Genomic DNA, 17,594 nt, shown 5'->3' on the forward strand with positions numbered 1-17,594 from the left:
TTGTGATCTGACTATCTTAACATCCAGAAAAGGAGGTAATAAAGAGAAGGAGCTTTCTGGGTTGCTAAACCAGAGAGTTAATATTGTACAGTATTTTGTACATTTACAATCTGGCCGAGATTGGGTAAAAGTATTTGCAAGAGTATAAAATTCTGAATCTGTGTATATTTTCCTACAGTAACCATACAATATTTTTCTGTCAATCAAGAGGATTTCAGTAGACAATAATTTATGTGACCATGACAAGAAACTATTTTTTTTTTTAATAATTGAGAAATATCTCTGTTCTTGAACACTGCTCATTGCTTGATCATTTTTACTCAGGGAATTTTTCCCCATGTATTTAAAAATGCAGAATCTAGATTAATGTCATGATAAACAAATTGTTCTTCCCACAACTCTTTGAAGAGCTGATTTGAACTCTTTATTTCTCAAACTGTAAATCATAGGATTGAACAATGGCGTTAGGATCGTGTAGGATACTGATATGAGAGCATCCTGGCTTGAGGAATAGTTGGATTTAAGCCTTAAGTAGATAAAGGAGGCACAGCCATAATGGACAATGACAATAATCAGGTGAGAAGCACAGGTGGAAAAAGCTTTGTACCTGCCTACTGTGGAAGGAAACTGGAGTATGGCAGAGATGATGCGAATATAGGATACCAAAATCAACAGCAGGGGGATAATCAGGACCAACGCGCAGAGCATGATAATGACAATCTGACTAAAGTGGGTATGGTAAGATGCTACCTTAAGAACAGGAGAGATGTCACAGAAGAAGTGGTGTAGTTGGTTGGAGGAGTGAAAGGGCAGGTGAAATACCAAGGATGTGATGATCTGTGCGACAGTAAAGCCGCAGGCACAGGCAGCAGCCACTAGTCCCCCACACACCCCATGCCCCATGAGCACTGTGTAGCGCAGAGGGTCACAGATGGCCACGTAGCGATCATAACCCATGGCTGCCAGCAGGAAGGAGTGAGAGCAACCTAGAAAGAGGAAGGAAAACATCTGCATAGCACAGCCCAGGAAGGAGATGGTCTTCTTCTGGGCCAGCAGGTCAATCAGCATCTTGGGTATAATGACGAAGGTATAACAAGTTTCAAAACAGGAGAGGACAGTAAGGAAGAAGTACATGGGGGTGTGGAGGGCTCTGTCCAGCACAATGGTGGAGATGATGATGGCATTGGTGCCCAGGGTGAACAGGTAGACGAGCAGGAAGGCAGCAAAGAGCAGCCGCTGTAGCCCAGCCAGAGAGGAGAAGCCGAGGAAGACAAACTCGCTCACCAAGGTCTCATTGACACACTCCATGGAAGATGTATAATCAGGAGACAATTTGAGAGAGAAGACAGTGCCAAGAAAAATCCCTGAAAAAGAGAAGAATCCCAAGAAACTGGTGATAATAAAACATGTATTCTCAGGTTTTGAGTTTACTCATTATTCTCCTTCCTTTTTTTTTTAAACTTTATTATTATTATTTTTATTTTACTTTACAATATTGTATTGGACAGTCATCATTCTCCTTCCTGGTTTTTGTAAGACATGAAGAAGCATCTAAAATTATTCAAAGCTAGCATCCAACTTTGAGTTGCCCCAATATTTTTAACATCATAGGAAAACTTTCTTGACATTTCTTTTTTACAGATGTATAAAGATTTTAGGAAACCAGTTACACCTCCTGATTTCTGGAGAAAAGTGTTGTGTTGACCCTGATGTTTTCTGCTTCTATAGGTATACCATTTCATTTCCCCAACTTAAACCTTATGAAATGGACACATCTTTTCTTCCTCCATCTATCCCCTTGATTCTTTGTTCAGTGCCTAAAACAATGATTTTTATTGCTTAGAAGGTAAATTTATTACTACATAATTACTATTATATTTCTAATTCCAGGATCCTCAATTCTCAGGACAATTAATACATTTATACAAATATAATCTTAAATTTTATCCTTGCAAACACATGTAAAATTGAATACTGTAGGAATAAAATTAATTTTGAATTTAGATAGATATAAGCTTTAATCCTGACTCTGGCATGTTCTTGTGGTAAGATCATAAATTCTCTAAGTCCCACTTTCTCATTTGTATCATGAGAAAAGTAATTCTTACCTTCTAGGGCTATACAGTAAATTAATTGGAACCATGTATTACAAAAGAGACATTCAATACATGGTGCTTAATAAATAATTTCATCTAATCACTTTTTTTGTTGTTCTTTGGGAGTTAGAAATATTTTCATCAAGGATAAAATGAGCATTTATTTAACTCATGGCAAGTTGTTGAAGCTGCCTTTCTGTACTTTCTTAGGGGTGCAGAGGGGATTTAAGAGAAATTATCATTCCTCTAAGTTCTCCAAGCTTGATTAAAAGTAACTTGGTCTTGCTAGAGTCCTGTTCTGCACTGAAACGGAGGCAAGGTGACTGATCTTGAAGCTCCAAGCAAGTTCTTTGGTATTTGGTTTGGTTTCCTCTGTGGCTCAGAAGTTAAAGCGACTGCCTGGAATGCAGAAGACCCGGGTTCGACTCGGGAAGATCTCCTGGAGAAGGAAATGGCAACCCACTGCAGCACTCTTGCCTGGAGAATCCCATGGAGGGAGGAGCCTGGTAGGCTACAGTCCATGGGGTCACAAAGAGTCGGACACGACTGAGCGACTTCACTTTCACTTTCTCTGTAGTCTGAGTCACACAGGCAGGTTATCCACACCTTGCAAAGAGCAAAGGTGGTTTCCCAAAATTCCTATTTTGGAGGGTGGGGGTATATAGGATAAGTTTAGAAGATAAACTTGTATTGCATAGTCAGACTTAGTCACGTATGAATAACAATTTAGAAGTTTCTCATTGTGGATGCTCTATAAATTAATGATGCACACTTTATGTATGTTTTAGCCTACATATTTGGAAATCAGCATCAGCTCTTTGAAAATGAAAACATGAAACTGTTAGTCACTCTACATGGCATTCTACAGGCAAGGATGCTGGAGTGGGTAACCATTCCCTTCTCCAGGGGATGTTCCCAACCAAGAGACTGAACCTAGGTCTCCTGCATTGCAGGAAGATTCTTTACCATCTGAGACACCAGTGGAGTCCTTTATTGAGTTCTTACAGATTAGAGATGAAACACAAGCTGGAATCAGGATTGCTGGGAGAAATATCAATAACCTCAGATATGCAGATTACACCACACTTATGGCAGAAAGTGAGGAGGAACTGAAGAGCCTCTTAATGAAAGTGAAGGAGGAGAGTGAAAAACTTGGCTTAAAACTCAGCATTCAGAAAATGAAGATCAAGTCATCTGGTCCCAGCACTTTATGGCAAATAGATGGGAAAACAGTGGAAACAGTGACACAATTTATTTTGGGGGGCTCCAAAATCACTGCAGATGGTGATTGCAGCCATGAAATTAAAAGACGCTTGCTCCTTGGAAGTAAAGTTATGATCAACCTAGACAGCTTATTAAAAAGCAGAGAGATTGCTTTGCCAACAAAGGTCCATCTAATCAAAGCTATGGATTTTCCAGTAGTCATGTATGGATGTGAGAGTTGAAATATAAAGAAATCTGAGTGCTGAAAAATGGATGCTTTTGAACTATGGTGTTGGAGAAGACTCTTGAGAGTCCCTTGGTCTGCGAGGAGTCCAACTAGTCCATCCTAAAGGAAATCAGTCCTGAATATTCATAGGAAGGGCTGATATTGAAGCTGAAACTCCAATACACTGGCCACCTGATGCGAAGAGCTGACTCAGTTGAAAAGGCCCTGATGCTGGGAAAGATTGAAGGTGAGAGAAGAAGGGGATGACAGAGGATGAGATGGTTGGATGGCATCGCTGATTCAATGGTCATGAGTTTGAGTAAACTCCGGGAATTGGTGATGGACACGGAGGCCTGGTGTGCTGCAGTCCATGGGGTCACAGAGTTGGACATGCCTAAGCAACTGAATTGAACTGAACTGAAAGATTAGAGTAGATTACTTAATAATATCCATATTTTATGACTTTATCATTTTTATTATATTTTAAGCATTACAGTTATAAATATAAATAAAATGATTTTTCCTTTCTCATGGAAGTGATAATAAAATAGTTAGGCATATTGTAAGACATACTATCATAAATATCATCAAGGAAGAAGCAAAATATCTCAAAAATCTTGAGAAAAACCAAGCAACTTCATGGAAATCTTTGAAGAGCAAATGCCATTTGAATGTCACCTATAAACATTTTGAGAAAAATATGGACTGTCAGTGTCAGTCTTTATGTAAACCTTGTGATGTAGCTGACTAATCTTCCTTAATGTTGATTAGCCCTTCAGAATTGAACAAATACATGTCGTTTTGTTGTCAAGCATAGAGATACATCCTTTTTACAAAGGAAATACCTAAATTTACATAGTTCTGTGAACTGAGAGACACTCCGTTCTTCTCTTTTTCTTCCTTTCTTTTCTTTACCAAAACTGTCACATTGAGGTCACAAACTCAAAAACAAAGAAAAAAACCCAATTCAGTTAACTTCTTTGGGGATCATCATCCCAAATATTAGTCCATCTGTACGTTTCCAGGAAGAAAAAATAGGATATAACTTTGCTATCAGCTTATCAACAGAAATTTAGATCCATTATGTAGAAATATAACATGAACTATCATTTATCATGTTTTTCATAATGCAGATAGGATGAAAATACTGTTATATTTGGTTTCTTATTTGGTCCTCATCATGATCTCATGAGGTACATATTACTTTTGACTTCTTCACTGTAAGAGAGAATAATTTGAGAATCAAAGTGTTTGGAGACTCCTTTCAAATTCACACAGCTAGTGGAACAAGCACCAAACTATGAGTATTCCGACTGGCATAGGAATAAAATGTGTGCGTGTGTGTGTTGGTGAGAAAAGAAAAATAGTATTCTGTCACCTCCTTACATAGGATAGTATTTTAACAAAAGGATTCCTCCCTAGAGAAGGAAATGGCAACCCGCTCCTGTACTCTTGCTTGGAAAATTCCATGGACAGAGGAGCCTGGCAAGCTAAAGTTCATGGGGTCTCAAAGAGTTGGCCACGACTGAGCACATCTGCACATACTGTGATCTAAAATATTTGTTTCATTTTTGTATTCCTTCCAAAAGACTTTGGGACTTCCAGTTCTTCCATATCCTTACCAATAAGTTTAGTCTTTTTTTAAATATAAATTTATTTATTTTAATTGGAGGTTAATTACTTTACAATACTTTTGATGTCTTTAATAAATGTGTAGCATTAAGAAAAAAAAAAAAGGAAAAAAGGATTCTTGTTACAATTTTGTTACAGGCTCAAGTCCCAACCCCCATGTGTATTAGCTATAGGACTTCAACTTGTCTGAAGTACTTTCCTCTTCCTTATAACAGGGTTCATTCAGATACCAGCTAACCTACTTTTCAAAGTTTGTTCAAAATGAATAAGAGAATATCATTGCAAAGCTTAAAAATTACAAAATATTAGTTCTGTAATTGTAATTTGGAGTTGAAAAGGGGAGATGGTTTTGAGAATATTTTTTATCATACTGCTTGGTATACTCCATTGATTTCAGGAAGGGTATATAAGATAAAGATTATTCCCAGGGCTGAGGAAGGGATATTGCATTTTTGTCCTTGTTTCATACTCAAGAGGATCTCCAGAAAACTGGGGTCATATATGTTATGTATAGCTGTGACGAAGTAAAAATGTTAATTGCTCATTCATGCCTGACTCTTTGCAACCCGATGGACTGTGGCCTGTCAGACCCCACTGTCCATGGAATTCTCCAGGCAAGAATACTGGAGTGGATTGGCATTTCCTCCTCCAGGGGAACTTCTTGACCCAGGGATAGAATCCAATCCACGTCTCTTATGTCTCCTGCATTGGCAGGTGGGTTCTTTACCACTAGTGCCATGCTAAGTGAAATAAGCCACACACAGAAGGACAAATTCCATTTGTAAGTGTTATCTAAAATAGTCAAATTCATAGAAAGAGAAAGTTGAATTGTGGCTGCCAGGGCCTGGGGCAAGGAAGAGAGAGAGGAAGTGGCTGTTCATTGGTGTTAAGTTTCACTTCTGTGAGATGAATGTGTTCTAGAGATCTGTTGTATAATATTGTACCTATAGCTAACATTTTGTTATTGTATACTTAAACATTTACTAAGAGGGTAGATCTCATGTTTGTTGTTCTTACTAAAATGAAACTAAAGTCTTGTGAATAAAGTGTTGTTGAATGTACTTTTGAATTAAATCAGAACCAAGACTGTGTCTATGTAAATTTAGGAAGATCAATGAGACAGTTGATTTAAAATATATATATAAAATGTACATGCATAGTTCTATAAAAGTTCATTTTAAAATGTCACTAATCCTGACTAACATTATTCGGAGTCCTCATTCTTGGGTGTGGCTATCTCTGTCTCTCACTGCCGCTGCACCAGTGTGGGCCCCTCACCCTTCTCTGTCTCTTACCTGAGCTGAGAAAGCACAGGTCCTGTTGGGGATTAGATGTTTACTCTTATTCCCTGTCCATTGTCCAGTTGCTCATTTCTGTAGGTGCTCAGTCCAATGTGTTGTCTGGTATTCATAGATGGGCCCCCATTTGCCTCTCTCTTTCCCAGAGGCACAGTGACTACAAGAGCTAGAATCCAGTTGAAATGGGAAATGGGAAAGATCAAAAAGGGAATCCAGTTGAAATGGGAAATGCGAAAGATCAAAAAGGGCCGAGGCTACTGATCTCTACTCAGGGGTAGAGATATGATGATGGTCTGGGGACAAAGACCCAGACCAAAATCAAATGTAACTAATTTCTTCTTGACATTTTGTGGCAACTGACCAAAGACCACAGGTCATATCTAATAGTGACCACAGAAGTGTTGGCACTTTCATTGCATATATTGGTAGTGGGAGGTTTCTCTGTGGGTCTCCTGATGCCAGAATCATCACCATGGAGATGTCGCACTGGGTTTAATTAAACAGCTGAATTGATTGTGGAAAGTAGAGGCAAGTTATCAAATACCAAGTTGCTCCAAATTGTACTCAAGCACTAGGGCTTGGGGAATGGAAGGCTCTAAGCCTTACTCTCAGATGTAACAATTTTCAGAAATTGACTATTTTAAATTGATTTCTCAATTTTATGTTACCAAAGGATTGAAAGATGTAATTCATGATGATAGGTACATTATAAAGCATGTTTATTCAGTGTAAAATGTGCTTTTGCACTTATAATTGGGAATATATCTTTCTGTTGGGCTGAGAGGACCAATTGAGCAATGTTGCTTTTACAGTAAAGGCCCAGGTCAGGAAAAGTTGAAAGGAGATTGATTTCACCATTAACCACTGAGTTCATTTTTATTGCTCTTTATTCCATTATCCAGAAACTAATATAGCATACTGTTACACATAGGAGACACTAAAGATGTACTGAATGTTGGATGAATAAATGGTCACAGGTAGCATTATCCAAATTATACAAGTGACCTCTTAAACAAAAATATCATCATTTATTTTCCAGTTTCCAAAATTTCTGGTTTCTACTTGCCTGTGGCTAAGCTAGAAATGGATGATTTCAAAAGCAATGTCAATAAATGTCAATAAATATTAAAGTCCCCTAACAATGGCTTGATACATAGTAAGAACTCATCAACTATCTGATAAATTGAGAAATAATGATATTGAGAACAAATGTGAAAACAAAGGAATAACAGAAAATAAGTGAGATAGAGAAATAATAAGTACGAAAAGTGAAATTTTAGATATCTGATTCTAAATGCCGAGCATTTTTGTTGTTGTTGTTATTGGTGTCCATCATTTACTCCAAATGCACGTAGTTTTTTTTTTTTTTTTAACTTTTTTAAAGTTTTTTTTTTTTATTAACGTATGATAGAGATGGAAAAAGCTGTACATATTTAATGTATACAACTTGATGAATTTGATATAAGTATATATCCATGACCAGACAACCTTATCTGCCTCCTGCTAAAACTGTATGCAGGACAAGAAGCAACCATTAGAACCAGATATGGAAAAAGGCACTGGTTCCAAATTGGGAAAAGAATACTTCAAAGGTGTATATTGTCACCCTGCTTATTTAACTTTTATGCAAAGTACATCATGTGAAATGCCAGGCTGGATGAAACACAAGCTGGAATAAGATTGCTGGGAGAAATATCAATAACTTCTGATATGCAAATGACACCACTTTTATGGCAGAAAGTGAAGAACTAAGAGCCTCTTGATGAGAGTGAAAGAGGAGACTGAAAAAGTTGGCTTAACACTCAACATTCAAAAAATGAAGATCATGGCATCCAGTCCCATCACTTCATGGCAAATAGAAGGGGAAACAATGGAAATAGTGGCAGACTTAATTTTTTTAGCTCCAAAATCACTGCAGATGTTGGCTGCAGCCATGAAATTAAAAGACGCTTGCTCCTTGGAAGAAAAGCTATGACCAACTTAGACAGCATATTAAAAAGCAGAGACATTAGTTTGCCGACAAATATCTGTCTAGTCAAAGCTATGGTTTTTCCCAGTAGCCATGTATGGATGTGAGAGTTGGAACGTAAAGAATTGATATTTTTGAATTGTGGTGTTGGAGAAGACTCTTGAGAGTCCCTTGGACTACAAGGAGAACAAACCAATCAATCCTAAAGGAAATCAATCCTGAATATTCATTGGTGGGATTGATGCTTAACTTGAAGCTCCAATACTTTGGTCACCTGATGGGAAGCACTGACTCATTAGAAAAGACCCTAATCCTGGGAAAGATTGGGAGAAGGAGGAGAAGGGGATGACAGAGGATGAGATGGTTGGATGGCATCACCGACTCAATGGACATAATTTTGAGCAAGCTCCGGGAGATGGTGAAGGACAGGGAAGCCTGGCGTGCTGAAGTCCATGAAGTCACAAAGAGTCAGACACAACTGAGCAATGAACAACAATATATATCCATTAAACAAACACCACCATTAAAACCATAGACATATTCATGACCTCCCAAAATTTTCTCTAGCTAACTTTATTATCATTTATTATTAATTGTGATAAGAAGACATAAGGCTTATCCTCTAAGCAAATTTTAAGTATACAATACACTACTGTTCTCTCAAAGTAATATACTGTATAGTACATCACCAGTTATCTTGCTAACTGAAATTTTGTACCCTTTAACCAGCATCTCCACATTTCCTTTATTCCCATCATCCTATTGTCTGCTTCTATGAGTTTAACTATTTCACAGATTCCACACATAAGGAGATCATGCAGTGTTTGTCTTTCTGTGTCTGGCTTATTTCTCTTAGCATAACACTCTTGAAATTCACCTACGCTGTGGCAAATGTTAGGCTTTCCTTTTTTTTTTTTCTTTTTTTTATATTGTGCTCTCTCTATATATACTACATTTTAAAAATCTATTTTCTTTGATACATACCATTAGGTTGTTTTCATATCTTTGCTATTGTGAATGGTGCCGCAATTAACATGAGAATGCAAGTATTGCTTTGTGATTCTAATTTCAATTCCTTTTGATAACTGCCCCCAAAGTGGGATATCTAGATCATATGGTAGTTTTATTTTGAATTTTAAAAGGACTTCCATGTATTTTTCCTAATGGCTGTATCAATTTGTATTTCCACCAACAGTGTACCAGAGTTCCCCTTTCTCCACATCCTTGCCAATATATTATCTTTTCACTGATAAAGGTCATTCTAACAGATGTGAGATGATATCTCACTATGGTTATAGTTTGCATATCCCTGATGATTAATGGTTTTGAGTATTTTTTATACACCTTTGACTTTTTTTTTTTTCAAATTGGAGAATGCATAGCCTCTATTAATGGTTCTGGGAAACACTGGATAGCAACATGCAAAATAATAAAATAGGGCCCTTTTGCTACACCATACAAAAAGATGAACTAAAAATGGATTAAAAAACTTAAACATAAGGCCTGAAACTATAAAGTTCTTAGTAAAAAAAAAAATAGAGAAAAAGCTTCTTAACATTTGCCATTGCAGGCTTTTTTAATATGCCCCCAAAAGTACATATAACAAAAGCAAAAATAAGTAAGTAGAATTATGTCAAACAACTTCTGCACAGCAAAGAAACAATCAACAAATTAAAAAGACAATCTGTGAAATACAAAAATAGTTTTGCAAACAATGTTTCTGGTAAAAGACTAATATCCAAAATATATAAGGAATTCATATAATTTAATAGCAAAAAAATGGCATTGAAACATGTATAATATATATGAAATGAATCGCCAGTCCAGGTTCAATGCATGACACTAGATGCTTGGAGCTGGTGCACTGGGATGACCGAGAGGGATGGTACCTGGAGGGAGGAGGAAGGGGGGTTTAGGATGGGGAACACGTGTATACCTGTGGCGGATTCATGTTGATGTATGGCAAAACCAATACAATATTGTAAAGTAATTAACCTCCAATTAAAATAAATAGATTTATATTAAGAAATTGATTAAAATTGGGTAAATAAGCTAAGTAGAGATTTCTCCAGAAAGAAATATAAACGGACACACCCACTACTTGGAGTAATATCCTGATTTTATTATATTTTAAATTTTGCTCTCATGTTCATTGAATTGCTTCATCCTGAAATTTCAGGAGGAGCAGGTAATATTTACTAAGTCAGTCAGAACATTGGATTTTTCCTGTAGTGTTTGATTCAAGATGAGTATGTGATCCAAATCTGCTCAACCAGGATTAACAAGATTCAGTTTCCCAACTTTTGTTTTTACATCCAAGGAAGTGAATTATTTCTTCCTCTGGACTAGATTTTGTGAGCTAAAGTTGTTAGAGCCTGCTGAGCTTAGGCTAAAAAAAATGGAGCCAAGACTGAAGAAGGAGATCTATGCGGTGCATCCAGATAACTAAGGATGACTATTTGAACTCTGTATCAAATGTGGTGCCAGAACCACAGTAGCACTGAATTTTTCAAGCTTAAATAAACCACATTATATTTTTTGTTAATGCCAGTTTGAGTTGGATTATCTTTTATTTGCATCCCAAAGAATCTTAAATTATAAGACCTGACTGCATTCCATGACAGATTGACGATGACTTAGAGTATGTCCTATTAAGGCAAGAATTACTGTGTAAAAATATAAGAAATTAGAACAAAGGTAAATAATGATACCTTAATAAGGTAAATTTGGGAGGAACCATTACATAGAAATGTATATAGTGAACAAACATATGTATTAAATTTAATCTTAAAATTAAACAACAAGGTTCATACTAGCTAATTCAAAACATGCATAATTGAGTCTTATTGTTCTCAGGTATAAAACATCTAAAGGATGTGATTTCCAATGTACTTCCAATAGAAGTATTGATTATATTGATTAAATCATAAATAATAATTGGATATCCAGGCAGAATGAAAGATCTGCAAAACAATGTGACCACATCACACATTTAAATATCAGCCTAATAGCCTAAATGAAAAGTGTAAGTTTATCTACTCTCAGCCCACTCAGATCTCTGGTTTCTATGAACCATCACTGTGGATTTAAGAGTGGAGTCTCTATTTTGTACAACCCTCTGACTTTCCTGAAAGTAAGCTCTGCTGGCTTTCAAAGCCAAACATTCTCAAGGTCATCATTCTGTCATAAGGCCCCTGATTTGGGGCTCAGCTCAGGCTTCTTACTTCTTATGGAGAATCTCTGTGATTGTAATAATAATCTGTCTGTGAGTTGCCCACTCAGGTCATCAGTTGTGACTCTTCTTGTGGCTGTAGTTCCTTCCTTATATCTTTAGTTGTAGAAGATCTTTTCTGCTAGCTTTCCAGCCTTTCTCATCAATAGTTGTAACTGATGAGGTTATAAATACTGTAATTTTGATGTGTCCATAGAAGGAGTTAAGTTCAGAGTCTTCCTACTCCACCATCTTGTCCAATCCACTCATAATGACTTTCCAATAAAAATGATTCAGGTAACTTTAAGTCTTTCTATCTTTCTTTTTTGACAAAAAAATTTATTTGCCTATCAAATTGAAGTTCCATCCAGGACACTTTCACGAATATAATTTTGCCAACTTATCAACTCACAAATATCATTTTGGGAAATGATACTATAAGAAACTTTTCAGAGTAGGCTTCCCTTCCTTATTCCTCAATGTTGTAGGCAAGTTGTTTGAGTAGAGTGGTGATCACTGTATAGGTCACTGCTGCAAGCTGGTGTATGAGGAGTACAGGGATGTGAACCTCAATAGATAAATGAAGCACAGCAAGAGTGGACAATGACCACTGTGAGGTGGGAGGACCAGGTGGTAAAGCCTTTACACCTCCTTATACAGAGATCTTGAGGACTGTGGAAACAATGAAGGCGTAGGACATGAAGATCAGCACTAAGGGAACCAGCAACACCAGAAAGCTGAGGAAGAAGATAACCATCTCCTTCAGGTTGGTGTCTGTGCAGCCCAGTTTTATGACTGGGAAAATGCTACAGAAGAAGTGGTTGATCTGACTGGAGGCACAGAAGGGAACACTAAACACCAAGGTGTTGACAACCACAGAGGTCAGGAAACCACAGAAGCTTGAGGCTGAAACCAGCATGCAGGTGGCACAGCTTGCAATGAGTGTGTAGTTGAGAGGGTTGCAGATGGCAGTATAGTGATCATAGCCCATCACAGCATTTAGAAAACAGCATTTCCACAAAGAAATAAACAGGGAAGTAACTATATTCTGAGAAAGAAATAGTATTGTGGAAACAGCTGGTCAGCATTTTGGTACAATGAGCAAGATGTAACAGGTTTCAGAGCACGAGGAGACGAAGGAAAAGAAGTACATAGGAGTGTACAAAGCCTGATCCAAAGGAATGACAGCCATGGTCGTGGCACTGGCCATTAGAGTGGTCAGGTAGACCAGGAGGAAAAGAAGAAGAGAAGGATCTGCAGATGGCCCAGCTTTAAGACGCCTATAAGGATGGACTTGGTGGTCATATTCTGGTTCTACCTCACCAATAGGCACTGGGAACCAAACTCAGACATCCTTACCTCCAGAACAGAAAGAATATGACAAAGGTGAGGTGCTTCCATGGAAACCACGAATGCATTTCTGTACAAAGCTAATGATATTGATATGAAAACAATTAGTAACAAGTTAAGCACACTAATAAAGGAAGGAGGGGAAAGCAGGAGGCATGAGAAGCAGCGACATAAGTTTAAAAATATTCCAAGTTAATGATACCTGAATAAGTTAATTTCTATAATTGTTCTCATTCTTTGTATTATGATTTGCATGGAAGATTCATACAAAGCACATTAAAATCAGTCAGTGATTTTAAGCTCATCTCATCCAATCCTGCCATTTTATGGAAGAAGAAAATGATTTATTTAATTGACATGTTAATCCAAACCTAATGAAAGGAGTAAAATAATGAACTTAGAGAGGAAATCAATCAAATATAGACTAAGGAAATAGACATAAGAATCAATAAAACTAAAGCTTTTTTTTTTTAATTAAATTGACAAAGTCTTAGCTAAATTGACCCTACACATGGACATCACCAGGTGGTCAACACTGAAATCAGATTGATTATATTTTTTGCAGCCAAAGATGGAGAAGTTCTATACAGTCAGCAAAAACAAGACTGGGAGCTGACTGTGGCTCATATCATGAACTCCTTATTGCCAAATTCAGACTTAAATTGAAGAAAGTAGGGAAAACCACTAGACCATTCAAGTGAAGTTACTCAGTTGTGTCTGACTCTTTGCAACCCCATGGACTGGAGCCTATCAGTCTCCTCGTCCATGGAATTTTCCAGGCAAGAATACTGGAGTGGGTTGCCATTCCCATCTCCAAGGGATCTTCTCAACCCAGGGATCAAACCAAGGTATCCTGCATTGTGTGCAGATGCTTTACCATCTAAGCAACCAGGGAAGCCACTAGGTCAGATCATTCAGGTATGACCTAAATCAAATCACTTATGATTATACAGTGGAAGTGATTTAAGGGCCTAGATCTGATAGATAGAGTGCCTGATGAACTATGGAATGAGGGTTCAAGCTGGTTTTAGAAAAAGCAGAGGAACCAGAGATCAAATTGCCAACCTCTGCTGAATCATGGAAAAAGCAAGAGAGTTCCAGAAAAACCTCTATTTCTGCTTTATTGACTATGTCAAAGCCTTTGACTGTGTGGATTACAATAAACTGTGGAAAATTCTGAAAGAGATGGGAATACCAGACCACCTGACCTGCCAATTGAGAAACCTATATGCAGGTCAGGAAGCAACAGTTAGACCTGGACATGGAACAACAGACTGGTTCCAAATAGGAAAAGGAATACATCAAGGCTATATATTGTCATCCTGCTTATTTAACTTCTATGCAGAGTACATCATGAGAAATGCTGATCTGGAAGAAGCACAAGCTGGAATCAAGATTGCCAGGAGAAATATCAATAACCTCAGATATGCAGATGACACCACCCTTATGGCAGAAAGTGAAGAGGAACTAAAAAGCCTCTTGATGAAAGTGAAAGAGGAGAGTGAAAATGTTGGCTCAAAGCTCAACATTCAGAAAACGAAGATCACGGCATCTGGTCCCATCACTTCATGGCAAATAGATGGGGAAACAGTGGAAAAAGTGTCAGACTTGATTTTTTAGGGGTCCAAAATCACTGCAGATGGTGATTGCAGCCATGAATTTAAAAGACGTTTACTCCTTGGAAGAAAAGTTATGACCAATCTTGATAGCACATTGAAAAGCAGAGACATTACTTTGCCAACAAAGGTCTGTCTAATCAAGGCTATAGTTTTTCCAGTAGTCACGTATAGATGTGACAGTTGGACTATGAAGAAAGCTGAGCACCGAGGAATTGATGCTTTTGAACTGTGCTGTTGGAGAAGACTCTTGAGAGTTCCTTGGAGTGCAAGGAGATCCAACCAGTCCATTCTAAAGGAGATCAATCCTGGGTGTTCTTTGGAAGGACTGATGAGAAAGCTGAAACTCCAGTACTTTGGCCACCTCATGCAAAGAGTTGACTCATTGGAAAAGATTCTGATGCTGGGAGGGATTGGAGACACAGGAGAAGGGGATGACAGAGGATGAGATGGCTGGATGACATCACCGACTCAATGGACGTGAGTTTGAGTGAACTCCGGGAGTTGGTGATGACAGGGAGGCCTGGCGCGCTGCAATTCATGGGGTCGCAAAGAGTCAGACACGACTGAGCGACTGAACTGAATTGAACTGAACTAGCTAAATTAAGTAGGAAAGAAGGGAAGACTCAAATAAAATAAAAGAAACAAAAGAGGAGATGTTATAATATATGCCTCAGAATGTTAAAAAAGTAATAAAAGATATTATTACCAACTGTGTACCTCTAAACTGAGTAATTTAGAAGAAATGAATAAATTTGTAGAAACATTAATCTACCAAAACTCTATGAAGAAGAAAGAGAAAGTTTAAGTAGAGAAATAACAGATAAAGATATTAATCAGTAATCAAAAATCTCCCAATAAAGAAAAATCCAAGATTAGGTGGTTTTTGAGCTAACTTTACCAAGCATGCAAAGAATGATACACACCCTTATTAAATGCTTTGAAAAAATAGAAGAGGATGGAATACTTTCAAATTTAAATAATGAGGCTAACATCATCCTGATAACAATACCAGATAAAGACAACAGAAAAACTACAACCCAATGTCCCTAGAGAGTATAGATGGAAAAACCTCAACCGAATACTAGGAAACTAAACACAAGAGAACATTACATTTATCATATTTTATTCTTATGATACAAGGGTGGTTGAAGATGTACAAATCAATCAATGTGCTGTATCACATTAATGAAATGAAAAGCATCATCAAATAAATATATGTAGAAAAAGTATTTGACAAAGTTCAACATCCAATAATGATTAAAACTCTCTCCCAATAGTTATAGAACTTACTTTGGCACAGTAAAGTTGGTATACAAAAAGCACACAGCTAAATCATAATCAATGAGAGAAAATGTAAAGCTTGTTATCTAAGATTGGGTACAGTGCAAAGGATTCCCACTTTCATCACTCCTATTCAGCATAGTGCTAGAAGTCCTAGTCAGAACAATTAGACAAGGAAAAGAAATAAAAGGCAACCAAATCAGAATGAGAAAAGTATTTCTATTTGCAGATGATGCAAACATATACATAGAAAACTCTAATAATTCAATCAGAAAATGTGTATTAAAACTAATAAACAAATTTAGTAAAGTAGCAAGATACAGAATCAACATAAAACCAAGTATGTCTCTATACACTGTCAATAAATTATCCAAAAAGGAAATTAAGAAAATAACCCCAATCATAATAGCAACAGACAGAATAAAATATTTAGAAATTAACTTAGCCAAAGAGGTGAAAAACTTGTACACTGGTAATTGTAAAATACCGAAGAAGGAAATGAATGAAGAAACATGAAAGAAAAGACATCTAACCACCAGATAAATGGAAAGACTTGCAGGATTCACAGGCTGAAAGAATTTATATTGTTAAAATGTCTATATTACCCAATGTGATCTACAAACTAAGTTCAATTCCTATGAAAATCCTATTGACATTTTTTTAAAAATAGGAAAAAAACCACCCTTGATATTAAATATAGAACCACAAAAGACATGGAATAGCTAAAGCAATCTTGAAGAACAAAGGTTGAGGCCTCACTCTTTAGGATTTAAAAATATATTACAAAGCTACAGTATTCAAAATGGTATGCCATTGGCAAAATAAAAAAACACACAGACCAAAGAAACTGAATAGAAAGCACAGAACTAAATCCATTCATTTATGGTCTATGTATAACTTGCAGATCTATACTTTACATTTAAATTTTTGCATTAAGCAAAACGTTTTCAGAAAGAGAAAATCAATTATATAGTAATTATAAAAATAGGATCAATATCCTAACTAGTGTAAAAATCTCCTTCCCATCTGTGGATGATTTGTAAATAGAACAAAGTAGACTCAAGTAACCAAGGGCAAGTTTCAACTTCTGTTTTTCTGTTTCCTGATAGAAGCAACACTCCTTGGAAAAATAACAACTCTAAACTATGAAGCCCAATATTATGTAAGTCATTAGAGGTAATAATGAAAAGAATCATTTCCACCCCACCCCCTCCCCCCATTACATTGATTCACAGATGTAACATATTTTTGTTGTTGGAGAATAGGCACAATACATTGTTTGCTAGCTCAGAGCATACACTGCTTTGAGTAGACCTATGACGTTCCATCATGTGTTGTCACACAGGTGGTGCTTTGCCTGAGCCTTCAGTAAGCCATTTTATTTTATACTATGACACCTACTTCTAGGCGATGTGTACATAGAGAGAGCCTGGTTTCTCAGTTTTATTTACTAAATAAAATGGTCTTACTGATTTGTGAGGTAATTAGTCAAAGACAAATTTTCCAAATATACATAGATCAATTTCAGAGATCTCCTATCTGCCTCTTTGTAATAGAAGCAAGTTTTTTTTATCACTAAGGCATCTGACTATTGGGGAAAGTGAACCTCTATATCACTTGTCCTTTTACAAAAGTGTCTTATTATTCCATGTAAACTTTATAAGTTTGTATTGTTAGGTTGCTTTCACAATTTATGCTGGAGTTTGGAT

The 17,594-nt window shown here is 36.9% G+C and overlaps 1 protein-coding gene and 1 pseudogene across 1 annotated transcript; both read right to left on the reverse strand.

Moving 5' to 3' along the window:
- On the reverse strand, positions 370–1,308 carry LOC102189641 (olfactory receptor 10K2). Its single transcript, XM_005677314.2, has one exon. The coding sequence runs from the start codon at positions 1,306–1,308 to the stop codon at positions 370–372; it is 939 nt and encodes a 312-aa protein (XP_005677371.2).
- LOC102189359 lies at positions 12,071–13,036 on the reverse strand (annotated as a pseudogene).

This window comes from Capra hircus, chromosome 3 (genome assembly GCF_001704415.2).
Source record: "Capra hircus breed San Clemente chromosome 3, ASM170441v1, whole genome shotgun sequence".
In the NCBI taxonomy this organism is placed as follows: Eukaryota; Metazoa; Chordata; class Mammalia; order Artiodactyla; family Bovidae; genus Capra; species Capra hircus.